Here is a 27,903-nt window from a genome sequence, read left to right on the forward strand (position 1 = left end):
GAGAGAAAGAAAGCGATAGAAAAAGAAAGAAAAAAGGAAAGAGTCCTGGAGCTGGCACAGCGGTCGAACAAGCTCACCCCACGTCGGCCGAGATACGATCGAGTTAAGTACCACGAGATATACGAGCAACGATTGGCATGCACGAAGCGTTACCACTTACGTGTACGCCTTGCTCTCCTCTCCTATGCTCCTCTTTTTCCTTATCCTCTTCTTTCTTTTCCTTTCCTTGACTCCTACTCATCGTATATATCTCTCTTTGATTCCTATACATTCTCTCTCTTTCTCTCTCTCTCTTTCTCGTCAAACGTGTACCTTCATGGGGTCACGCCAACTCGTCACGATAAAGTCTCCTCTCTCTTTCTCTCACTCTCTCTCTCTCTCTTTCTCTCTCTCCATCCAGGAAGATCGTCGAGAGACCGTGAGAGATTTAATGCTCGTTTGGTTTCACCGATCGTGCAATATGCAGAGAGAAAGATCGAAACGTCTTTTGCGGGAACGAGAACGAGATATATATATATATAAAGAAAGAAAAAGATAGAGGATTAATAAATATAAGGAGAGTTATTTGCGATTATATCGATACCATTAAATCGAACAAGAACATCTACGATACATATTGGTAATTCTAAAGATTTATCTTCAAAGTCCTAGGTCATCGGAAAGGATTTGGAGGGAGGAGGGGTTGAGAGGCGGATGGAATTCGATATCCAATAGAAGATATTCAATTATTAAACGATCTATCGTATCAACGACACGGAACAACGAAATAGGATGTCGACGATACGACGTCGTTATAACGACCGTGTCACGTAAAATTTCTAAAAGACTAATCGTCGATATATCTCGATGCTAATTACCAACGACGCAACAGCTGCGAGTAAGCGAGCAACGATAGAAGCTTATTGAATTCAGGCGTGAATGTAATAATCGTGAAAATGATATTACACGTTTGCTTTCGACGGTCCCAGCAGTAAAGCGCGTCAACATATTCTCTCTCTCCCTCTCTCTCTCTCTCTCATAGAACGATATCTTTGATCGACGCGGGTAACCTGCCGTGTCGATCTAATTAAAGTGCAAACACGTTGGAAACCGTGACGCGTCACTCGCGCCATCTGACTAATTCAAAGCTACCGGTTTTCGCCTTTTCCTTTGGCGAACCGAAAGAAACGATATATGTATGTATCCTGGCCTTTTACTTTTTACATGCCTTACGCGTCGAACCACCACCAATAGGGATATGTTTCTATGTACATATGTATATACGTATGTATGTATGTATATGATTATATACTTATGTAAGTAAATAAGTAAGTAACTATACGTCCCTTTCGAAATGTCCGTAAACGGTGAACAATCTTACAACCGGCTATGCTTGAAACTTTACTCTTGACATCGATTCTATCTCGATGAGAATAACATTTGGGAAGAAATTGATCGCAATTCAGCTAACTGTTTCATTAATTTCACCGAATGTAGAAAGTATTAACTTTCTAAAAAAAGACAAATGTCCATTATTATTCTTTTTACCCGTGATATACGTGAAAAGTAAAGAAAAAGATAAATTGTACGAAAAAAGATAATTTAAAATTCTTTATAGATCTTATAAAGATCAAAAAAGTTCGAACACGAAAGTTATTATTCTGGCATTCTAAACTCGTATATCAAGTAGCCAACAAGCGTTTGGGGAATTTTCCATGGAATTACTAACGCATCTGATAGGAACGAATTAACACCGACCAATGAAAGGAACCGATCGGATAAGAATATTGGATAGAAAGCATTAGAAGGAGGGGAAGAGAGAGAGAGAGAGAAAGAGAGAAAATGATAAAGACCCATCAGCGTCCTTTCGAAGGGTAGCCTTTACACCGACGTTAACACTGACATCGCTTACCCTTGGGCCTCGTAGTCGAACAAATTACGAGAAATACGGGAGAGAAAGGAAGAAATAGAAAGAAAGAAAGAGAGAGAGAGAGAGAGAAATACGTAAAGCATACGGATATGGCTCGTTGCTCCTTTAATTATGTTAGTCGTATTATACGATGTCTCTCTCTCTCTATCTTTTTACCTTTTTCACGACTTTCCAACGCGTCCTCGGGCTATCGCGAAATCTCCGAGGGATAATTGGAAATCCGTATTTCCTCGCACTGAGAAACGTGCTCCTACTACTACGACTACTACTACTACGACTACTACTACTACTACTACTACTACTATTATTTGACGGAGATAAAAAGAGATAGAAAGAAAAAAGTTCGATTAGCTCTCTAGATTGGAAACACAAAGTCGATTTAATGCAATTCGATACGATTTTCGTCCCTGCCGTTAGAGAAATTCTCTTGCGTTAACGTATGTATTGTATGTATATATATATATATATATTTAAAACACTTTGAATAATTAATGATAACAAAGTGTTCCGATAAACGGAGAAAGAAACTAAATGGGGAAATAAAATAATTCCACTTTACGGTTGAAATACCAATTAACGTATCAACGAGCCGATTACGTGAACTGAAATTGAATCTTTCTTTCATCATCGCGTTAATGAATTCCACGTTTTAAAGAGTGAATAAGTGTGCGAGTGAATGAGCGAGCGAGTGAGTGAGATAGAGATACGGACAAGGACACATCCAGGGACTTTCCGTTTCTTATTTAACTTACTTACTTACAGGGCACGCAGCCTTACTAAAAAGTCTGACATTCCGATCGGTGACGCACGAACGATCCTCTTTGGAACGCGTTCTTCGTCGCCCACAATGCTCGCGTGTTCCTGGACTTCGTGACAGAAAGAGAGGAGGGATAGGGGTTAGAGGGAGAACGGGGTTAAAGGGGGCGGGTCTTTCCTCCTTCACTTCCACCTCCTCAAACCACTCTTTTACGCGTTGCTAAATATTTCAAACATCTTTCGCGTCGACCTCGAACCGTCGGCTCGTTTGGAACTCGGCAAAAGGACAAGAAGAAAAAGAAAATAGAGGAAGAGGAGATGGAGGAGGGGGAAGGAGGAGGAGGAGGATGGAAGAAAAAGTAAGAAGTAAAATGGAAGAGAGAAGAGATTTCTGGGTGGTGTAGAATAGAGGGAGTCAGACAAGCAATCTAAAAATACACGTATGAGCCTCGTCGTACTCGTATTTGTCGGCTCTTACACCATCGAAGCAAAATCGCTTAGGACAGAGACGTCTAATAATAAGTTCGAATAACTCCGTTTGTGCCAACATCGAAAACAGGAACGATTGCTTTTTCGAGAGATAATCGAATCAATATGTCTGAACTAGACTAACTTAAACGTCAAGAGATAAACTCTTGACTTATCATGCAATTTGAAATTTACTATTTCACCAACATAAGACATTTTTATTTGTCTATCTTTTTCAATGCTTTATTTTCATTCGTTGTTTACTTATCATTGAAACCCGAAAAAGAAAAAAAAAAAAAAAGAAAGAAATATTCTTGTGCTCATTTCTGAGGAAAATATAAAAGTTAAATGAAACGGAATAACGCAATAATGCAAAACGATCGTACTTATTTCGATTTATATTTGTATCTATCTATCTATAGTTGTCACTATGAGTCTGAAAAAGGCTATACTTCGATTCGCAATTCCGATTCGATTTCCTCAGCCAGAAAGAAGTGCGTCAAACAAAAAACTTGGCGAGAGTGATTCCGAGCACGCGTCCGGCTATCTCCGCTCGATTAATTTCACAAGCCTAGTCTTGTACAGACAGATGAGTGGATGTGAGAGTGCACACATACACACGCGCACACAAAAAATTCCTACATACATATACATACACCTGTTCGAGAGATCGATTTTACTTAGCGATGTTTAGCCTCTCGTGATACAAAGAAACGTTGAAACCAGTATAGTTGTAGTAGTAGTAGTAGTAGTAGTAGTAGTAGTAGTAGTAGTAATAGTAATAGTAATAGTAGTAGTGCTGTTGCTGTTGCTGATGTTCGTTCGTTCGTTCGTTCATTCGTTCGTTAGTTCGTTCTCCTTTTCATTTTCTCATTCTCTCCTCTTCTCCCTATCCAACAGCAGGTGCAACGTTTCCTCTGCACCGCTCAGAAATACTTCGAAACGAAACGACCAATGCTAATGGCCAAAGGAGAAAGAAGCTGATCGGAAATCGGCACGATTTCTTCTCGAATATCGATCAAATACGAATGAACGAACGAGTCCGAACAAATTCGACAAATCTTCTTTCGTGATTCTGTTCTTAAATTGTAATAATTAAATAGCGAATATAGATGATTTTTTTTTTTGTAAATTTGAATTACAAAAAAAATTCTAGTATTAAATAAAATTTATATACAGAATAATCCATAAATTAATTAACAAAATTGCATTTTATAATCGTAAACAGGTTCAATTTACAAACTCGTAAAGATAACTTTTCTTTTTATTATTTTCATACAACTCTGGAAGGTTTTTGATAGCTACAATTACCAACAACATAATCTCAAACAGCTACTACCGTAGTCAATTAGCAACTGTGTTAGTCACTGTAGAAGTGAATAATTGCTAGTGTCGACTAACCTACAACACATTCTGTATATTTATATGAGTTTTATCTGAAATGTACCTCGTGAAGATTGCGAAAGCAAATTATCAGTGAAATGAAATTAATTAACTCCGAAACGTTGGAAAATGTTAACAGCACTTTTTATAATCTGCTTGTTCACTATTAAATTGCACAAGGACAACAGTTTGAACATTTATTAGAGTAAATGCATACCCATTCGAACCCTCGTTCATTTGGTTTTTTACACACATGCGGGCACGCGTGCTTACACACGGAATGTAAATTTGACCTTGCAATCTCTACGAGGTATAAACACTTCGAATTGCGTTCATGCCAGTGGTATTTTATATTTGTCAACCACTAATTCGAAAAATATTTCAACTTAATTGATATATAATGAAAAATAAAAGTAGAATAATAAATAGAATACGCAATAAAAATGTTTAAATAATAAAATTTATCTACATTTGACTTCGATAACGTCACCAAAAATCAATGAATATTTTCATTCAAATTTGTCGAAAAAATTCTATTGAAAATTGTATCATTTATAAAGTGTTCAGATTTTTGGCCTACTCTGTACACCCGCACACAAACAGACACGTATACACAAATATAGAAAATAAGAAATTAATTTATCGAGAAATGACATTTGTTATCGCGAAATAAGAATAAAATGATCCCTCTAGCTTTCTTTTGTTTCTTACCATTAATTTAGTGCAAATTGAGAGTTTTAGAAAATGTACGAAAAAAAAGAATACCTAAAGGGACAAAATAAAGTAGCGCATTCGAGCGTATCATTATTCTCGAGGAGAACGAGACGTAGCTCGAAGGAAAGGATATTTTTCCAATCGTTAGACACGCGAGTGGAAGCTTATATCGGAAAAGGGCTGACGACAATGTAATGCATTACGTCGTTTCACCGTACATCATCTTCTATTATGCTGATACTAGGTTGTGTGTGCGCCGCTGAGTGCTCCGATTTCGATAGAGGGAAGAAGAGAAGCTACATAAATAATGCTCGGTAATACCTGCTCTGCCATCGAGCTTTAAAATATTATGAGCTCCTTCTGTCCCTTCTTTTTTTTATTTTTATGCCTATCACGCGAACAAGTAATTCTATGCTTTATTATTAACAAATAATCTGGGTATATTAAAATATATCTAAAAAAAAAAAAAAAATAATGATACCGATCGAAAGAAAGATAAAGTAAAATGACTTTATTTCATTTTTGCTGCTATTACTACTATTACTACTAAATGAAATATTTATAATAAATCGTTCGAAGAATAAAGATTGAATATTATTATTTCTAACAAACGTTTTTCTTTTTTTCATTTACGTGGAAGAATAAATAAATGATATCGTCAGTTGTTCATCTCTTAAAAAATAATCTTTAACAAATGTTCAAGTTTACAAAAAATTTCTAAACAATATTATTTCACGAATAAAGAGACCACTCGTCGTTCCAAGAAGAAAGGAAGGAATGAACGAAGGAAGGGAAGAAGACACTTAACAACTCACTCTCTTTTTGGCTTAGGTTAGACCGTTTTAGATCGTCGCTAAGAGACTCGCGTTTATCGTTAGAATAAAAGTAACACGAAGTAAAAACAGAAAGAAAGAAACCGAGAGAGAGAGAGAGAGAAAATTGTCTCTTCTTTTCTCTTGTTCGCAGGAAAGAAAGCCAGGAATGGAGAAAAAAAGAAAAAAAAAAAAGAAAAAAACAAGAAAAAAGTTAGAAAAAGAAACGGCAAGCAAGTATGAAGTTTTTTGGGCGCGGGAAAAGAGTACCTTCGGTAAGAAGAGACTACTATTCGAGTGATGAAACGTAAAGGTGTATAACAGCAACATCCAACACTAACGTGAACGTAAAGGTAGTGGTAGTAGTGGTAGTGGTAGTTACTGTGAAAGAAAGTAAGGATGCGAAAAAGCTCACTGAGACACATTAGTCTCGGCGGGGATCAACGAGTGAAAATAAATGGCCCATTACTTCGTCGAGAGGCTACCTTCGGCCGTAGGTACTATATACATGGGCCTATACGATACGCGACCCTTTTCTCTTCTCTCTTCTTTTCTCTTTTGCTACTTCGCCCACCGTTATACACCTTTAGAATCTAACGGAGCGACGATATACGAGCGACACACGCTCGGATAATAGAAGGTAAATACTAGCGTAAAACGATAGAACCTGTTACCCTCAACGACCCTTCTTCCTTTCTCTTTCTTCTTTTCTTTACAACGTCCCTTTTTCTTCTTTTTTTTTTTTTTTACGTGAATAAGAAAAAAAGACCCCTTTTGACTCGGTCCTTATTCTCCTTTTTTTTTTTCTTTTTTTATCACGATAAAGGCTTGATTAGCCTGTTCGGGCAAATTAAAATCTTACAATTTCGCTAAACCCCTGAAGTATTTAATTACGATCTTTTTTCCCTAACCTTCTCCCTCCTCCCAGTATTAAAACTATCCAATTGGATAAATAGATAACCAATGAGGGAAGTAAACGAACTGTCATAAAAAAAGAAATATACCCGTATAAAGAAGAAAAATAAAGACTATCTGACTGTTCCGATCAAACAACCCGGCATTTAATTCGTTATCGAGCAACCGATAACCGTAAATCGAATATCCGTCGTCGGCTTTCGAGTCCATCAAGATTTTACGACAGGCACGACATTGATCTCGCAAGAAAAAAAGAAGAAGAAGAAGAAAAAGAAGAGAAAGAAAATAAAAAAGCGAAAAAGAAGAATAAGAAGAAAAACCTCGCTTGTCCCGACGTCCTTGAACGAAAGAATGCTCTCGATCTTCGCTTCGGAGGATACGAATTTTGGGGGTGAAGGATGTCGAGGGGAAAGGAATGGGAAAGGATTCGGGGGTGATTGCACCCTGGGTAAGTCTACGACGACGGCGGCGGCGTTCTAACAAGAGAAAGAAAGAGAGATTCTATAGGATAAAACGAGGGTGAGTGAGTGAGTGAGAGAGAGAGAGATAGCGAGAGAGGTGATTTCACGTCCAGAAAAGACAAGCACGATCGTCCTTCGGCTGGAAGCTAGCCAAATGCACTTAGCTTTCTATCAGTACCTCCTGTAAAGTTCGCCTTTACATCGACAACACTAGAGAGCATGGTTGCTTACCACTACTACCATAGGCAACTCGCTTGGCTTACGACGAGGGTGCAAAAAAAAAAGGATAAGGGAGAGAGAGAGAGAAGGAGGAGATGGTGAAGGAGGAAAGATGGGGTGAAAGGGGGAAAAGGAGAAAAAGCTAGATAACCCTCGTATTTACCGTCCGAGATACGCCTGAGATACCCCGTCCATTTCACCCTCTCTCTCTCTCTCTCTCTCTCATACACACCCTCCTCTCTCTTCTACCTTTCTCTCTTTCTCTCATTATGCCCTTCAACACACAGTCCCTTTACTACTTTCGACCTTCCTTCCTTCCTTCCGTCCTTCCTTCTTTCCCTCCTTCCTTCCCTCCCTCCCTCTCTCTCTCTCCCTCTCTCGTAGAACACACTATCCTACCACGTGATTCTTATTGCGCGTAAACACAAAAACAGAGGGAAAGCGAGGAGAGAACTCGAGCTCATAAAAGCTTAAAGCTTTCGCGGTCGCCGACTTTTCTCCTGAACCTAAACCTTCTCATTCCCTTTTCCCTTTTTTTCTTCTCTTCCTTTTCTTCTTCTTCTTCTTCTTCTTTTTCTTCGTCTCTACGCCTCTTTTATTCGATGATTTTCTTCTCAGGGTTTCTTCTCTCTACTTGTTTTATATTGTGGCTTACAACAATGATAAGAATTAAAGGTTCAAGAAAATTTGTTATATAAAAAATAAACAAAATATTTCGTGAACGTTAAACAAATGAAAACTATTGTTTTACGCGAGGCGAGTTAACAAAACTATATATTTAAAGAAATGTAAAGAAATTCTGTTTAAAATTATATTTGATAAAAAATGTTAACAATCGAACGTTGAAATCGTATATTGAATTGATCGAAATAGAAATAACCACTTTTCACCCCTCCCCCCCACACGACGATACGATAATCAACAAGTTTTACAAAAGAAGAAAATGAAATAAATGTAGAATAAGAATAAGAAGAAGAAGAAGAAAAAGAGAAAAAAAGAAAAAAGTGAGCAATAAACAAGAGTAATTATACCCCAGCAGCAGTAGCGCTCTTGTCTGTCGTAGCTCTGAAGCTTTATCTTAATTTTAGCAAGGTCCAATTTAAAGCAAACTATGCCTTTTTTACAAGCGATTTATTTAACTACTTTTCTCTCTTTCTCTCGCTCTCACGGGAAAAAAAAGATAACGGGACAAGAAAAAGACATTGAAAGAAAGAGAGAGAGAGAGAGAGGGAGAGGAAAAGGGGAGGAGGGAGAAGCAAGAGGAGGACTTTGTTATGGATATTTTACTTCGGTCCGGGTCTCTCGAGTCAAGCATAAAAACCTCTTTGGATAAAAAGGAAAGAAAAAAAAAAAAGAGTAGCAAATGGAAGGCGACACTTATAATCTTTCTACCTTACGCTACGTATAGACAAAAATCTCTCCCTCTACTTTTTCTCCCTCTCCCTCTTCCTCTTCCTCCTTCTTTATTTCGTCCTCTTCATTCTCATCTACCAACTCATTCTCGTCTTCCACCTTTCGTGCCATTCGACATCCACGTTCCTTCTCGGCTTTCCGTTCTTCTCGTATCACCCTACTCGCCCTACCGACCGACCACCATACCCAACGGCCAAAACAAAAGGCCGGAAAAAGAAAACCGGCAAAAGCGCGGACGAACGATTTACTTTTAATCGCCTAAGAGTGGAGCGTATATGAGCGCACAACGAACGGGAAGTTCCTCGCTCGTCGAATACCCTTTTTCTACCCCCCTCCCCCTCCTTCCAACCCCCAGTCTCTTCGTCCACCTCTTCGCGTCGCTCTTCTTTTTTTTCCTCTCTTTCTCTTTTTCTTCCCTTCCTCCCAGTTTCTTCTTCTACCTTTTCGCGACCCGAATAACTGCACGGTCCACTAATCTTATCTCGGTAATTTTATCCAATTTTATCCCTTTGCGTTTCTTTTCGTCCGACTTCGTTTGAATACAGGACGGTTTCTACACCACCCCGGACAGTTAAACAAGTATTCTTACATGCAAACATGTGTATGCATGTGTATATATATATACATATATATTTACGTATGTAATGATAATGTATTTGACCGTGCGTAATGTCACATTAACTAGCGGTTACACGTGAGTATCTTGATCTCGCGTGAGAACGCGATATAAAACTAAATCGCGAACATCGTTCTGCTATGTATAAACTATTTATTATCTCGCACGAGGTTTTTCGACGAAAGGAACCATGATAATATTTTACAATTTTAAATCGCGATATCTCTACTCGGCTACGAGAATTATCTTTACTATCTTTCCATTTCATTACGATTCGTCAAGATCGTTAATTACTTGAAATCTCTTGCTCGTAAAATCATTCTATATTTCTTCTTCTTCTTTTTCTTCTTCTTCTTCTTGACACGTTGAAAAAGATAAAATTCAAGATCTAGATCAACGCTACTGAAAATTTATGTTGCAATCCCTAACTGAATTTGGAAAGTCGCAGAAATTATAGCAAAATTAAACAATTCTTGAATGCGAGTATAATCGTATAAATTGTATTTTTTCTTATAGTAGCGTATCGAAACCACCCCTGAAGATTACTTCACATATGTTGAAACACTCCGTATATACGTAAGGTTTCATTCATTATTAATATCGGGACTTGACACAACTGCAAAAGTACGTACGTGATCGAGTTGAAAATATCAAAGAGAAAAAAAGCATGAGATAAAAAAAAAAGATGACATCCTCTTCTTCCATCATTTAGTCATTTAAAGATATGACCCCTCTTCCTCTTTCTTTATCGTCGAGAAATACGGCAAACGTTAATACCTGTAACAGAAAGAAAAAAAATCGATTAGATGAGTGTACTCGTGTTCAAGGTCATCTAGAGTGCATTTCTCATTTGCATTGAAAATTCTTTTCAAGATTCGACATATGATATTTATGTTAATTTGAGTGTGATGTATATGCATGTAATACCAAATAAAAATGTCTGTCTCGTGTTTGATTTCAGTCAGTTTAATGATAAGTCAGCATCGAACAGGAAATGACGTAAGAAAAAGTAACACGATTTACAATCGACCGCCATTATCATTTTATTTAGGTATCATTAAGTTGATGTAATTAACGAACGATGAGTAGCACCACACACATCGACTCGTAATGATTTTACGAGGACGTGATTAACGATCGGTTATCAATGCGAATGTATTCTATTTTAATAGGAATGTATAATGGGATACTACGTCGATGAGAAATGGGAATTTGTGAAAATCCTAGTTCGAGGTCAGAGATTGTGTTATCATTTATATTAGAATATAAAGACCAATGGTTTGTCATCATAGCGATGATTAACGACCACTTGTCGCACGATGAAAGATACTTTCGGCAGAAAGAAATTGGCAAAGTAAACGAGGAAAATGTGATTAAATGAATTTCACGGTATACCCCTGCAGTCTCTTTATATACGCAAATTATTTCTTCGGCATACTATCTTTATTCATAGGGAATAAAACTATTTTAACAAAATACGAAAACGTAAATAAATTTTCTTAGTTATAAATATTGATATTGCGATCCAACAAAATGATTATTATTATCTTTATAATTGATAAAACAATACAAGTTAAATCGATGCTTAGTAAAATTATGAAAAATCATTTAAAAAAAAAAACAAAACAATGTTTTTCTATGTAAATAGAGGGAACAGGTATAAGTAACGCATACATAAATTATCTTTTCCTTTCCTACTCTATTTGAAATGTAAACAAAAATAATGTAGATCAAGGATCGAGCATATTCGCAAACTTTATCGTCTTGTCTACGAGAAATTGTTTTACCTTCGGAGTGAAGGAAGAAAAAAGAACGATTATGGAAAGGGAAGAGAAAGAGAAAAAGAAAAAGAGAGAGGAAGAGAGAGAGAAAGGGAAGTAGAGAAACGCGAAACTTTCGTTGCACCTGCCACATTTCAACCCCTTTTTTGCTTTCCTTCTATTCCCGTTCTCGGAACCCTCTCCTCTCCACTATTTCTCTGCTTTCTCATGGGTTTCTCTCTCTCTTTTTCTCTCTCTTTCGGTCTCGACGCACCCCGACCCTCGGCAAAGTGGAAAATCTCTTTTGTAAGCCGGTGCATGTTTCCGCTTCTCTTGCTCGCTTATTTTAATATTTGAGCAGGCAAGCAGCTTCCATGGAAAAAGCGTTGAAAGCACCGCTAAAAGGGACTTTGAGCGTGTCTTCAACGATGCCCGAGTATACTTCTCCTCCTACACACCCACCTACCTACCCACGAACCCCCTTCCTCCCCCTTACTACCATAGGAGAGCACTCGCGCGCGCGTAAATGCGCGCACGTGGCATACGAGGTTGTCCCGCGTAATCCAGAATTTATGGAAACGAGGTCGTAACTCGCCTCGGCCAAAGTCGAAGCTCTTTCTACCAGGTTTTCTCTCTCTTTCTCTCTCTCTCTGTTTTTTCTTTTCCTTCTCTCTCGACTCCACTCTCTCGCGACGGATCGCAACTTTTCTCCTAACTTAGTAGAATACCTAGTATTCGCTATTTCTAGAAAAAAAAATGTTACGATTCGTGAACCCCTCTTGGTGATGGTCTTTTTTTTCCTTTTATTTCTTCCCCTTGATGTTATTATTTCTTTTTCTTCTAAGTAATTTAAAAAGAATAAATGAATGAATAGGAGAAAATAGTGCGAACGAGCGGTGGAATTTTTTATAAGTTTTTTTTATACCCCACTCGGAATGATTTTTCTTTTCTTTTGTTTTTATAATGAATACAATTATTTGATGAATAGTTTTTCTACATTTTTTACCAAAACATCTATTTGCAATGATAATTTTATCTAAATGTTTGTAATATCAAGTTTGTAAGAACTTTTGGTAAACTAAAATTCCTGTATATTATTATAAAGATACAACTGTATTCCTGCATTATTCTCGCAAAACTTGGAAGAACATTCAACGAGAACTTCCTGAAAATCTCTCGCAAATGAATCACTTTCTTCACTTTGGTAACAGCAGCTAGGCATTTTGTGGCCCATTACAAATTTAACACAATCCAATTAGGAAACAACACATCCATTATGGCGAATAGAAACATCTTCATTTACGATAACATTCATACTCTCTATTATCAAAGTTTCTTTTATGTCTACAAAAGATTTACGTAATATTAAATAGAAATTAATATTTTGATGAAACATTAAATTTTTGTAGATATTAAAAAACAATGAAATAAAATGTTGAAAAATGTTTAACTGGAAAGTTGCTTGCTGTTACACAAGGGTTAAGAATAATTGAACGAGAATTGATATACTCGAGAGTATATTCGTAAGATATTATCGTGAAAATTCGTTAGTGGGTAAGAGTTGAATCCAAATTACAAGATGCTAATTGGTAAACGAGGGAAGTATACCAGATTCAGCCTAGCTTATCCCCCTTTTGCCTTTTGAAATCATATAGCCTCTTCTCTTCATCTTAGCTTTTAAACTCACTCCAATCCTTCCTTCCTTCCTTCCTTCCTTCCTGACTGGTAAAACAACTGAATATTCAAAGTTAGTCGCGGGAAGAAAGTACGATAAAGGTGAAGTCGAGCATCGTTGTTTCTTCGAAATGAAACGAAGGGAAAGTAAAGATGAAGAGGGCTCAGAAGTTCCAACGATTTAATAATAGCCAAAGAACTTTCGAAAATCCCTCCTCGATAAACCTTTCTACGCTCGGTTTAATCGTCGATCGATTTTAATTTGTCTCCTTCCATGCACACCACCAAATTTATACTTTTAATTCCTTCCAAATAATTTGAAGAATAATTGAGATTATCTACTAATTCTCGAAATGATCAAAAACATTATATAAACGCCGAACGAATCATACAATTTGGTTGGTGGACAATTTGTCTTTATCAACAAAATGTATTTAATAAATATACAAAATATTTAATTAAATAATAAAACTCATGCATTATAGAAATAATAAAATTATTACGTCACGTAAGCCTGGCACTGTTTGTAAACTAAATACAAAATATTTAATAATATTAAAATAACAATGAATAAAATATAATCGAATATCTAATAGAAATAGAGTTACTATATATTGACATTAAAAAAAAGAAATTCATAATAAAATTCACTTAATTTTGGATCATTGATAACTACCTTCTACATACCTAGCTTAATTGTTTCTAATTAAAAAAAGAAATGAAAGAAAAATAAATGATAATTTATTAAATACAACATTTACATAACGATGCAAGAAAAAGAATGTAAACAAAGAAAGAAGAAAAAAAAAAACAATGTTTATTTTAACGTAACGATTCCTTTTTTCGACTCCTCGGTATACCTGGAGGCAGGTGATTTATTTCGGCAACTTCCGGCAGGCGATTAGTCGGTCGATTTCGTCTAATAACCACAAAAGATCTCTCGGTTGTAACCTTTCCTCATTCTCTCTCCCTTTCGTTCCTTGGGACCGTGACTATTCCTTCGAAGAGAAGCCGAGTACAAAGAAAAGGTGAACCCTCGAAAAAGAAAAGTTAATACTGCGGTCTACGATCCACTCTTTTTCTCTTTTTATTTTTCTTTCTCCCTATCGAATTACTAAACTCACGAGGACGATCTTTTCTGAAGTCGTAAAGTTAATCGTGTTCCCTCCGTGACGACAACGCCGTAGACCATCGAATACAACCAATCTCACTTTTTATATTTCTCATCTTATATATTTCATAGTTACAATCTCGATAATAAATTTTAATCTAACTAAATTATACAAATATTTTCCTAAATATTAACAAATATGAATGAAAAAAGATAATATCGTTAACGTTCAATCAAAAAATCACTAAACAACATTTATGCTAATCCAAATTATAGCTCGTCAAAGAGATTAATAATAAGGAGAGGGAAAAAATCAGGATTGGAAAAAGTATCCTTTTTATTGAATACTTTCACACGCTACTAATAATTACTTTTTTATGAAATAATGGCTAATATATTTGAAAAAAAAAAAAACAATTTTCAAAAAGAAAGATATAATATAAGTGGATGGTACAAAGTTGTATTTCGGAAAAGTTCCTAAATGTAATACACGGTTCGTGGAATAATCGTTGGTCGCGCAAAAGTATTGTATGTAATGAGTTCAAAAAAAAAACCGACCAAAAATACTTTCCTTGTCATTGGAACTTCTCTTTTCTTTTTTTTTTTTTTATTAAAACAGAGAAAAAATTTTCTGAATATGGAAAGTGATGCGGGAATAAGAGACCGCGAGTCCTCGGTTCGCTACTATTAAAGTTACGCACCGTGGAGAAAAGAACTCGACGAGAAGGGATCGTAAGAAAACGTTCGAAACAGCCAGTTATATTATCCCAACGCGAGAACACGCATCTCGTTAAGCGAGAACAAGCGCTGTAAAAGGTAGGTGGTGGTGATGGTGGTTGTATGCACGAGCCACCATCTTACCGATTCTTCAGGATGAAGCCCTAAAAAGTTAAGCACCGAAGGCTTCGAAGAAGGATACGAGAAGAAAATAGTTTCTTAAATCGCCATAAAAACGTTTTGAAGAAGCGAAGAGATATTAGAAGGAAAAAGAGACAGAAATAAGGCACGTTATTTCACGTTGAAACTCCGGGGGGGTGGAGGGAGAGGGGGAATTTATGGGCGACAATTTAAATGATAAGTATTAAATAATACTATCTCGCTCGCGGAAAATTGCTAACTTTTTACGAATATTCTACCTCTCTCTCTCTTTCTAATCTTTATTTCCAGTATTTCCCTGTCACCAATAAAAAGTTTAACTTACGAGAAACGTTTGCTCGAGCAAATACTTTCGAACGAGCATGAACATTTATTTTTTTCATAGAAAGAAAAGAAGAAAAAAATAACGGGGAAAAAAAAATATATATATATATTTATTATAGGAGTTTAAGTCTTTGGAAAATTTATTCTATTAATGAATATCGTTATTTATCCGATTGAACTATACCAAATGAGTATTTATTTTTTTCATCGTTATAATATATTTGATGTTATTTGTATCGTTTAAATATGAAATTTTAATTAAATACGATTAAAGATATTTATCTTCTGGATATGTTCAATCAAAGAGAGATAAATATCGCATATTATTCAACTTCATATTTGCATTTTATAATTTTAATATGAAAAATATAAAAATATCTGTGTGGGAACGCTTTGCGATTGATTTGAATCAAATTAAATGGGATTTGTGATCTTGGAAAATTATCTTTTAATAGCATATCTAAAACGAGGAGGATAGAAAAAGAAGAATAAATATAATGAATAAAAATAAGAATAAGAATAAGAAGAAGAAGAAGAAGAAGAGGAAGAAAAGGTCCCTCAACTAAATGGTCGCGTGGGCGTCGAGCGTAGGTTTCACATTATGCAAGCAAATTACCTGATCGTAGAAACTACCGCTCCTGGTAATACAAGACGCAGATGCGTTTAGCGACAGATAAACGACAAGAGGCCAAATCCTACGGTCATCCTTCGAGGTTATTTTATCGACGACAATCCGCGGAAAGGTGTCCGTCGTCAGCCAACACGAAGTTTATAATCTCTCGCGAAAATATGCCTCTTGTCTTCGAATACCTTTCAACAAGTTACAACAAAATATACATTTGCTAATTAATTCTCAAATCTTTCGATTAATTTCTTTTAATATTTAAAAGTATACCATTCAATATTGAAAACTTTTTAATAAATTTATTTTGTTTCCTTGTTTGTTAGTTTGTAAATTTGTTCGCAAGAAATTTTACACCTAAAAGGTAATACGTAGACAAATTTATTATTTCATTTTTATCATATTAATATGTGATATACTTATGTTCTCAATCAATTGTTGTATATACGTCGAATGGTTCAATAGACGCTATCAACAGATATTATTTCGTATTAAAAATTTCTTTTCTAAAAATTACAAAATTACAAAATAAAAAATATATAAAAATAACGCGAATTATTCTATAAAACAGAACTCCAACCGATTATAATACTTTTATTAAAATGATCCACCTATATGGAAACAAAACAAAAAATAAATAATAATACGTAACTTGATATAAAAAAAAAAAAAAACAACGTATAAAAGAAAAGAAATTTGTAATCGATCGATTTCATAGTAAAATCTAGTGTCCGTGAACAGGATATGCATTTCGAATCCGCGTTACCTATAGGTGACCACTAATCCTTCCGGAAATTGCTTTCAAAACCGCGGAGAGAATGGGAAGAAATCTCGCGTGAGTTGAGAGAATCAGTGAGAGTGAGTAAGAGAGAGAAGAGAGAGACAGAGACAGAGACAGAGAGAGAGAGAGAGAGAGAGAGAGAGAGAGAGAGAGAGAGAGTGACGATCACACGCACGGAGATTAGTCGTAAACGCGTTTGTAATCCCGTGTAAATCCCTACGATTCGTCGTAAGTCCATTAACGCTCTCGGAGAAACACGACCGCCGTCCCTGGAACGGACGGAATAGCATTATCGGTCCGGTAAACAAGTTTCCCCCCTCCCCCCTATCTCTCATTTAGTCTCTCATTCTCTCATACTCTCTCATACTCTCTCATACTCTCTCTCTCTCTCTCTCTCACGCGTTCTCTCTCTATCTATCTATCTCCGTCAATGGTGCTCTCGACAAAATCGAGTTGTCTAACAGATTTCAGGGTATTGCTTTCTGGCGTAACTCCAAATCCTCCGGTTGTGGTTGTTCTCCTCCTTTTTCTTTGCTTGTCCAAATTTCGTAAGAAAAGTTTTCCTCTCTCGGTATCGTCTATTTATCTCTCAATTTATCTCTATCTTCATCTCTCTCTCTCTCTCTCTCTGTTTTTTATTAAAGCGTCCCCAAAAGTTGAAAAAACTATAACTTTCGTTATCGACTTTGATTTTCTATTCTTTGATATTCTAAAATCCATAAACGCGTTTTAAATCATTCGCATTCGATAAGAATAAAAGTTATGAGAATAATGAGAATATGATAATAAGAAATAGGATGGAAAATTTGAATACTACTTGGAATAATAAAACGTTTGAAAGTTTGAAATAATTCTATTGAAGAAATTTATTCTCACGTTACACTTTGTCGGCTATTAAAGGAGAAAAACGTATATGCGTGCTTTGAAATAAGATATTATTTCCAGGACGCATTAATTAAAAATTTTCTAATCCGTTCTAAAGAACGGATATCACCGCACGTTGACAAATGTACGCGAGCAACGTAATTACGAACGTTTTATTAAACGGTAAGACAAAATAAAGACTAACAATAAGAGAAACAACAACTATAGTTCGTTTCAACTTTTCTACCATTTTCGTTAACGCGTAAAACGACGAGAAGAAAAAGAAGAAGAAGAAGAAGAAAGGTTGTCTCTTTGTTATTGTTGTAGAAGCTATCATTTTCTCTTGGTAAAAGAGACGACGACGAGAGGAACTGAAGGAGGTGGAGGAAGGGGTGGAGGTGGATGACGACGATGAAGTAGTACTGAGTTGTGTCGGCCGCGAGGTGTACACACTTTACACGAAACGATGCAATTACGCGGGTAATGAAGGAACTTTCCTGAGAAGGTTATCTTTCGTCAAGTCACGGCCGTAATGCCAACATTCTCCAAGGCCAATGGCAAAGAAGAAGAGAAGACTCTCTGCCCGAACTTGGAACCTTATCGAACTCAACTATCTTCTTCTTCTTCTTCTTCTTCTTCTTCTTCTTCTTCTTCCTCTTCTTACTTTCTCTCACTGGTTCTCTTTCTCTTTATTTTTCCTTTCCTCATCTTATCCACAATTACCCTATAAGAATGTCTCCTTGAATTTTATTTTTAAGACCAACCTTCTATCAAACTTTTATGATCCATCTTTAATACCTTCTCAAAATTACTCTCGGTAAATGTTTCCTTACTAATTAATTCGATGATTTTATTCTAACGAGATTCGTTTGGACTTTTATTTTTTAAGGAAATATCTATTCGGTTTGTGTGATAAAATAAAAAATAATATTCTTACTTGTATAAAATCGTCGCGACGACAGAAAAGAAAACGTTTAATTCGAGAATAGATCTACTAAACGAGCTGCATTTTCCCCTCGATAAATTCATTTTTAATTATACCTACATTTCTCGTGCCGATGTTCATTGAAAAAAAAAAAAAATCTTCCTCGGGGGAGGAATGAAATTAACGATAAAATCTTCGAAAGTAAATTAATTACCTTTTGCGAACGTCGCGCTTTTTCCTAACTGATAGCTCGTAACAACATAAATGTCTGCTTATAAACGAGTCGAACGATTGACAAGAAGAGAAAGAGAAAGAGAGAAGAGAAAGCAACGGAACTGTCTTTTGCAAATGACAAGACAATCTTATTGTCAGTTTAATCCACGAGATCGATATTGCTAGCAGATTATGTAGGAAGACAGTGTAATTAAATATTGCGTTCGTTTCTTCGGTATGGTACGTCGAACATATCGAAAAAACATCGAACGTGCTTTGTCCAATTTAAATTTAAAATTTGAAATTCATTGAATAATATTATAAGATCGATTTAAAAATCATCTCTAATATCCATCTTAAAAAAATAAAATACTTAATCGATTCGTTATCTACCTTTCTCCTCTCACCCTTATTTTTATCTAATAATAACAAAATCTTAGACGAAAGTAATATAATAAATCAACTTTGCGTTTTTAATTTAAAAAATCATTTCTAAACTCACGATTAATATTTAAATCATTCGCTTTAAATACCATATTTTTATTTGATTTTTAATAATTTGATTAATAATCAAAGTCTTATATATATAAAAGTACGAACAATGTAATCAGTCTACTTTGTGTTGGATTAAAATAATTATTTGAAAAAGCTTGATTCTTTTTTAAAAGGAATTAAGTCCGATGGTTAAATATATAAAATGAAAAGGTTTAAATCAAATGAGGTACTTTAAATCAGTTCTCGCGTCTGTTTCGCCTAGTGAAACGGCTTAAATGCGGTTCATTTAGCGGCAATCTCGGTCATGATTATGAAGTTAAGAAATCGAGAGAGTTCTTGGCTAATTAATACAAACGAGCGGCTTTGCGTTCATGGAGATAGACATCTCGAGCTATTACAGGCGTTTGATTTTTTTTTCTTTTTCTTTTTCTTTTTCTTTTTCTAGTTTACGAAGTCCTCCTTTCTATCCCGAGAGTTTTATATAAACGGTACGTCGTACGTATATACTTATATCCTTTTTATTCTTTTCACGTGTGTGCGTGTCTCAGCTGTTCGTTTTTTACTTCGTTAAAAGACAATTTTTCTTTCGGATGCTTATTAACGAGCGAAATTCAATAGTTCATTTGTAAATTGTTTTTTTTTTTTTCTAATTTTTATCTCATTACGTATTCATTACTAATTAGTTCATGTATATAATGCAAGATTAAAGCATGGGAAGAAAAAATAAATTGTATAATATAATAGCTATTGATCAAATACTACGATTCTATAAATGGTTAATGTTAACAAATAAACAGGAAACTAACTTACACAAGCGCGTATTCGTATTTCATCAATTAGCACGATTCGAAATGACTATTAGCATAATGCAAATAATTGTCCCACGCGTTTAAAGCGCGTCCAAACTCTATAACGATTTTATGTCATAAGATCTTGATCGTATATAACACGGTGGAAACCTGTTTCTAAACAGTTTCAAGAGATAATACGGGTACGTTATCGCCTTTATCTAATTCCTTTCACATCGTGTTTCTTTCCCGCATAAATTTGTCATGGTTTAACGCATTAGATCCAAATTATTTCACGAACCTGAATACGATACTTCCAATCTTTCATAAAGAGATCGAATCATAATCGATACTTATCAATTTTCATGTTCGTTATATCATAAGTTTATCAAAATTACTCGGGCAAACAGTGTAATTTTCTTGTCACGTGTTTGGACCATTAACCCGTATAAAAAAAGAAAATAGAAAAGAAAAGAAAGAAAATGATATCAATCAATCATTCGATTAATTAATAGCCGAGCGATTTAACGATTTAATTTTAATGTATATTGTAATACCATTTTATATGATTTTTTGTCGTGCAAATAAAAAGGGACCAACAATACCAAAAGAAATGAAGAAAAAAACGATCATTACAATCGTACAATCGAAATATTTGGCATACCGATGTAAAAAACGAAAAAGCCCCGAAAATCTACGCGTGCTATACACCATAATTTATTCTCGCGTTGGTCGTTTTTTCCGTTGCTACAGGATCGAAGGTAGAACTTTAATAACTAGGTGTCCGTCATCTAAAACGAAAGACCACTTTCGAAATATTCAAATCAGCGTTCGTGGAAGCGACACGCACTGAGAGTTGGGAGGGCCTATAAATAATTATGGCAGTGACGAATAATTTCTACCTGAACGCGCGTTGCCTCTGGCTAAACATGCGTTACTTCCATCGCCACCGTCATCGCAACCATTGCTATGATAATCGGACACATCGCATCGCATCGCATCGCATCGCACCGCATCGTATCGATCGATTGATCGGTAGGACGACTTATTTTTTACGAAATTAGCCGATGGCTAAGAAGATCGATCGATTGGATCCTCACAACTTGACAATGTAAATCGAAATACATAAACCTTTTAATTTGCTTCAAAGAATTTTTGTCAATCAGTAAAATAATATCGTATATATTTAATATATTAATCATTTCTTTCTATCGAATATACTGGAAAAATAATATCATATATATAAAGAGAAAAATATTTTAAAACTATATTCAACCGAGTTTAAATTAGTTTGAAACTACGTGGAAAGTCCAGCACCGCAGTAACTCGGCGACACGATTTCATTTAATGTATTTCAATAACGACGTTTTAAACTTCCAATCGTTCGTCTAGCGACGAAATAAATCACGAGAAACGAATGAAAGTAAAAAAAAAGAAAGAAAGAAAAAAAAAATATATATATAATATTTCTCGTAGAATAGCAAAAGATCATTGAACTGTGGATTTCGAAGCTCCAGTAATATCGAAAGGTAGATTTCGGATTAGAGAAGTTTTTATTTTTTTTTTCAAGATAAAATTGTCGACGAGATTATCTCTTTCTTTCTCTCTCTCTCCCTCTCTTTCTCTCTCTGTCTCTCTCTTTTCATTCAATATTCTTAACATATATTTCTCCATTCTCTTTTCTCGAACGAAGAAGAAATAATTCATTCGTCGAAGCTTACGTTTCCTGATCCGTAAACAGCATCTCGCACACGATTTATCCATCCACTATTTCGAAAAGTATATAACCCATTCTCTTCCTTGACTTGAAACGAAGTGCTCGAGATCGAAGAAGGTTCGGTTCGATCGAGAAGATCATGCCCTCGTTACGGTACTTCGATCGCGCTGCAAGGGTGAGCACAATACCGGAATAAATCGTGTAGCGTCGCGAGCGCGAGAGAACGAGAGAAAGAGAGAGAGAAAGAGACAGAAAGAGAGAGAGAGAGAGATCGTTTCCAAGGCGATTATAATAAATCGCCCGGAAGAACATTGAAATTGTCGGGCAACGATTAAAGTACCTATTGTCGAGGATAAAGTACGAGTATCTCTTTGCACGATGAAAGAAAGAAAGAGTGAGAGAGAGAGAGAGAGAGAGAGAGAAAGAGAGAGAGAGAAAGAATGCAGGCGCGCGCGCCGCCTTTGGCCCAAGCGCAATAAGCGTCTCATTCTCTCTCTTTCCCTCTTTTCTCTCTCTCTCTCTCTCTTTATTTTCTCTCTTATTCTCTCATTTTTTCATTCTCTCTTATTCTTTGTTTCTCGTTAGACAATTTCACGTCCAGCATCCAGCACGTCCATTATCGTGCAGCTGCGCTCATCATGGGCGGTCTTCACAGCTCTCTATGAGAGAGAGAGAGAGAGAGAGAGACGTTAAAGGAAGTAACGGCGAGCCCGTTGTTGAAAGTAATCAAATTAAGGAATTCTCACGTCAGGTCCGAATCATAAAAACCCACCGAACCCCGCCGACCGACCCGTTAGATTTTCAACGATAGAAATAAACTTTTTGTCTATTCGAGGAGGAAAGCCCGCTTTCGACGTCTGATTAAAAGAAGAGAACATTCTTTTCGTGATTTTATATCATCCTGATCGAAACTTCTTCTTTGGTTTCTTTTTTCTTTTTTCTTTCTATTCCTTTTTAATCGACTTTCTTCAAAAAGTTAAAAGCTAATTCTATTTATTAAGAAAGAATTTATTGTTTTTTTTTTTCAACAATGTAAATTTAAACACGAGAAATAATATTTGTATATTTGTAAAAAGGATTTGAATTATTCGTTCTCGTGTAAAATATATGTTCGAACTAATGAAATAATTTATAAGAGTGATTTTATTCAGTATTTTATTCTGAAAATGTGAGGAAAGTGGTTAAAAGGTGGTCGGAGAAAATTAGAGGTGAACGAGTGGGATTAGACGAAGGGCTAAGCAATTTCGCGAAGAAAAAGAGAAAGGGAGACGATAGACGAGCCTGCCACTGGACTAGATTGTTCTGTAGGATGTTACAAGAGGAGGGAATGGAACGAAGTGGACAGAGACTCTGGACGAATCCAATTATACCCCCTACAATAGGATCAACCAAGTAAGTACTCCCTTTTCTCTACTTCGCTTTACGCCTAACATCGTCATTTCCGTTCTACATTCAAGACGATGGAAATACACGAATGCGTGAAAAATAAATCAATAATCTTCTAACTTCGTACAGGAGTATAATAATCTTATTTTATTGTAATATAATGACAATAAGTGTTTCGTACAGAAGGAAATAATATTAGAAATATCTATAAATCTAAAATGATTTATTTTAGAAAAAGTTTCACTCAGTATATACTCCTACGCTAGAAACAATGTAGCAAATCAAAATCTAGGTAATGTATTATATTAGCGAGTTACAGCAAGTAGCGTGGAGATATGACGTTAAATAAAATCATTGAAATAACAATGGCGAGATTTGCATGAAAAAGTAAATGAGATTTGAAAGATCCATAAATCCAAACAAGATTTCTTTTATAAATTGTTCCGGCTTGTACATAATCCAAGACTACTCTAGAAATGATATAATATCTTAGCGAGTTACGAGTTTACTTCTTGATATCCCCCATGGGATATACGTTAAACGGCGATCGACGAAGCAAAGCAAAGAGAAAAATAACAAATCGGCGATACTGCGAAATAAATGGAGCGATACGAAGAGAGTCCGCTTAAAAGGAAACACACCGTCAGAGAGATTATACTCTTTACGAGTCAGGATAACGGCCGATGATTACCGCTTACAAATGATTTATGCGAAGAACGTGCTCCAAGTTTTTTGTAAGAAAAGCTATGAGAAATGTCGAATATCGTGTCGATTGATTTTCAAGCAATTTCATAAGTAGCCAACCAGAAGTGCCTGATTTTGTGTAAACGAGGCCACGAAAGTGCTAAGAATTTATCGCGCAATATAAGCGTCTAGAGTAAAGAAAATTATGAAATCAATCGAGTTTTGTCGTTGCTCCTTCGTTGTTTACCGCAAAGATCTTGGAAAATTGCAAAATTATTTAAAACGATTCTTCTTTACGCGTCAATTTTATTTTTTATTTTTTTTTATTTCTTTCTTCCCTTTTTCTCTCCGTTAAGAGTTGACAATCCGGAAGCTCGTGTGTGAAACTGGTTTCGTACGATGGGAACTTCATCTTTCTCGAATAATAAAGTTGCTTCTCTCGCGAAGACTTTCCTACACGAATAAATACTTACTTTGCACCTGCGTTGTAAGCGACGAAGTTTACTGCGTTTCTATCGAATAAATCGACGTTCCGATCTACCGACATCACTTAACGATCTTTCGCTAAATTATTATCGAGTTCCGACCAACACACACACACACACACACACACACACATATTTATATGTATATTTACATACGCGCAAATAATTTGATGGAATAACGAATTAATTACCATCTCTGTGCGAGAACGATGAATAATTCCATGTACATACTCGTGCAGTAATAACCTTCCTGGAAATTTATATGTTACACGATTCAAATCATCAAATAAGCTTTTCGAATATCTTCAACTAGTTTACAGTCAAAAGGGAGAAACAAAAAGAGAGAGAGAGAGAGAGAGAGATGAAAAGTAAAGAGGTATTTCGCTTTTAGAAATTCATTCGTTCTAATTCCTTTTTCGTATACAAAGTAGGAGCTCATATCTCTTTCTCTCTCTATATATATTAACGTAATTTAATAAACATGTTTTCCCCTTTCTCATGAAAATGAATATATTCGACTGAAACTCTTAGAAGGTTAAATAAAGGTTAAATTTCGTATAATAATCTATAATATTACGGAGAAGAAATTTCCACGAATAAATATAATAACGGCGAACAAATTTTCAACGTGAAATGCAATCATACCGGATAGGAGTATCAACTACTCGAATGATTAACATCCGCATAAATTTCTATATATTATATACGAGTCAAAAAGGTTGGTTGAAGATGGAGGGGGAAAAGAAAAGGAAGAAAAAAAAATAAAAGTAGGAAAGAACGAAGTCGTGGTGGATATAGCAAAGGAAGAGTAGAGCATGATGAAGGACCGGAAGGGTCATAGAGATATAGGATAAGAAGGGTTAAGAGAGGGGGGGAGCAAAGGGAGGTTAGAGAGTAAAGAAAAGCGACCACCTATATGTAAGCTCAGCGATTGGCTGGTAGCCGATATAGCGGCAAGAAGACCTGTTATTAAGGTCAATGGGCTTAAAATGTTTTAACCGTCATGCTCTTTACGACGTACTCATGCTCTCTCTTTCTCTCTCTCTCTCTCTCTTACATCTCTCTTGCTCGTACAAATATCCACCTTTCGAAGGATCTCTCTATCTTTCTTTCTCTCACAATTTCTCGATGGCTCTCATCCTCACTTCTCTTACTCTCTCTTTCTTGTGTTCTTTCACTAAACATCGTTCATCGATCCCTGAAAGCACTCCGAGGTAATTGCACATAATCACACCCGTAGTTGTTACGAGAGCGAGTCGGCAGATGCACATTTTTTGCGACTCTTTCTCTCTTTATATGTATATGTGTATATATATATATATATATATCTTACTCTCTCTTTCTTTCTTTCTGCATTCTGAAGCGCGTCGTCTCTCTGAAGTTGAAGGATGCAAAAAAGGGGATCGAGATAAGGCGTTCCGCTTTTGCCCCTGTACGAAAGCAATGCTCAAACGTGACCGTTTCTCTCCCTGTCTTTTCTTCCTTTCTCTCTTTCTCTTTCTCTTTCTTTATTTCTTTCCTTCTTTCTTTCTTCCTTCCTACCTTCCTTCCTTCCTTCCTTCCTTTTTCTTTCTTTCTTTCTTACTCTTCTTCACGAATCGGAGATGTAATTTGTTCGCACGCAGAAGAAACCCCGACGTGATATACGTCGGTGGTGTAACGTAGACTACTATGATCGCGTGGAAACGATGCCCGCCGAATGCAAGAAACACAAACCACCGGTTCCCGCTTTAATGCGAACGTGATTTATAGTTCAACGTTAAACTGCTACGGTATCGCATACGTTATCTCGCGCGAAAACCCTTTCCACGTGCTAGAGTTAGTTTTGCCCGGATTAGTAGTTAACCATTTAAATGAATAAGAAAAATTCAAGTCTCTCTCTACTCTCTAAAACCAGATATATATCAAGTATACGTAAGTCGATAAATTATAACGAATTGAATTATTTCTTTTTACTATATAAATATATTTACGTATGAATATATAATATCAAGGATTAATCAAATAGTCAAATCGTATATTATAATGAAATTGCAAAATGAACGAGCGACGATTTGAGAGACATCGTCGCAAAAGTGGGTCGACGATGAAAGCTCGACGAGCCAGCTGGAAACGTGTTTCATAATTAATTAAAATGGATGGTACGTTTGGCTCGACGAAGATAAAGATATTATCCGGCAGCAGATTTCAACTGAATCTGCAAATGGAAATTAATGTAGAAAGAAAGAGAGAAAGAGAGAAAGAGAGAAAGAGAGAAAGAGAGAAAGAGAGAGAGAGAGAGAAAGAGAGAGTAATCATGACATTTTCCATTTCATTTTGCAAAAACGTCGTTATTAAATCACTCTCATAACCTATGTAGGTGATGAAAATATACACAGGGTGTTAACCGTATCCTAAAATGTATTGAAGTTAATACGAATAATTTCAATCCTTTTAAAATACACGTTTCGCAACATATGTCGTAATCAAAATTGATCCATTAAAAAAAAATACAAACAAAAATATCGGTAAAAATAAATAATGCTAAAGACGTAATCTCGACATTTCAAATAAAGCAACATATAAAAATAATATATCGTACTCGTTGAAATATTATTATTTTTGAATGATATTATTTCGAGGGTTTAAATGAAATGCAACGATTGGTATGAAAAAAGAGAAAAAAGAAAAAATTAATAATAACGATAATAGACGGTAATACTCGAACTCTCATTACTCGTTCTTTCGTTCGATGGTAGTATAACGATAAAGACAGGTGATGTTTTAAATGGATTCTTGAAGATGAGCCCTTAAGAATGGCTATATATGTATATAAGGAACATAATGATCCCGAGGTAATTCTCTTAACGAGCAGGTACAGTCAACGAAAGAATTTTACTGCTTGATGAACCTTAGGTACCCTTGTATTTAAAAATTACCCAAAAAATTTTTCTCAACACGTCACGCATAAAGTTATTTTTTTTCAACTATACTCAACAAACAGTATCTCCAAATGAAAACGTTATTACTTAATTAACGTTAATTACGAACAAATTACAGTACGTTAAAAAAAGTTTCTTTCTTTTTTTTTTCACAGCAAAATTTTCCGAACAATATTTTTTTAATTTTTCTACGCTCGCAAAATTTCGAAATTATTTAATTAAAAGAACGCGTCTGCAAATTTAATTTACAATTGGGAGAAAAAAAAAAATATATATATATATATATACATATATAAAATTACAGACAATTTATGTAAAAACTTTTTTCGAGATGAAAATAAATGTCAACGTATTAGCAGAAGAGGACTCTCCATAACGCGTATTTCTCTCTTACAAGTCCAAAACGAGAGGATGGAAAAATGTTGGAACGCGTGCTGTTTGCCAAGAAACTTCTGGCAAACGTAATTCTTGAGCGTTGGAAACCCTCACCGCGAGAATTCCGACACCTACCTTTCTACGACAAGCACCACCACCATATTACACACGAACCACCGTCCCCTTGGCAAGTACTAGTCCATTTAGTTGCGTTTTTCTACTTTCGCGCCCCCGCC

At 35.7% G+C, this 27,903-nt stretch overlaps 2 protein-coding genes across 6 annotated transcripts in view; both read right to left on the reverse strand.

Moving 5' to 3' along the window:
• LOC122522150 overlaps positions 1–27,903 on the reverse strand; it is a 231,103-nt gene that overhangs the window by 118,035 nt on the left and 85,165 nt on the right. The gene's annotated exons all lie outside the window — the stretch shown is intronic.
• LOC122522151 overlaps positions 9,457–27,903 on the reverse strand; it is a 73,369-nt gene continuing 54,922 nt past the window's right edge. Inside the window, exon 4 of the mRNA XM_043642971.1 lies at positions 9,457–10,443. Within this exon, the coding sequence (XP_043498906.1) occupies positions 10,412–10,443 (32 nt within the window). The 3' untranslated portion in view covers positions 9,457–10,411. The remainder of the gene's footprint in view (positions 10,444–27,903) is intronic.

The sequence above is a fragment of the Polistes fuscatus genome, unplaced genomic scaffold (assembly GCF_010416935.1).
Source record: "Polistes fuscatus isolate 324 unplaced genomic scaffold, CU_Pfus_HIC Scaffold5, whole genome shotgun sequence".
Lineage (NCBI taxonomy): Eukaryota > Metazoa > Arthropoda > Insecta > Hymenoptera > Vespidae > Polistes > Polistes fuscatus.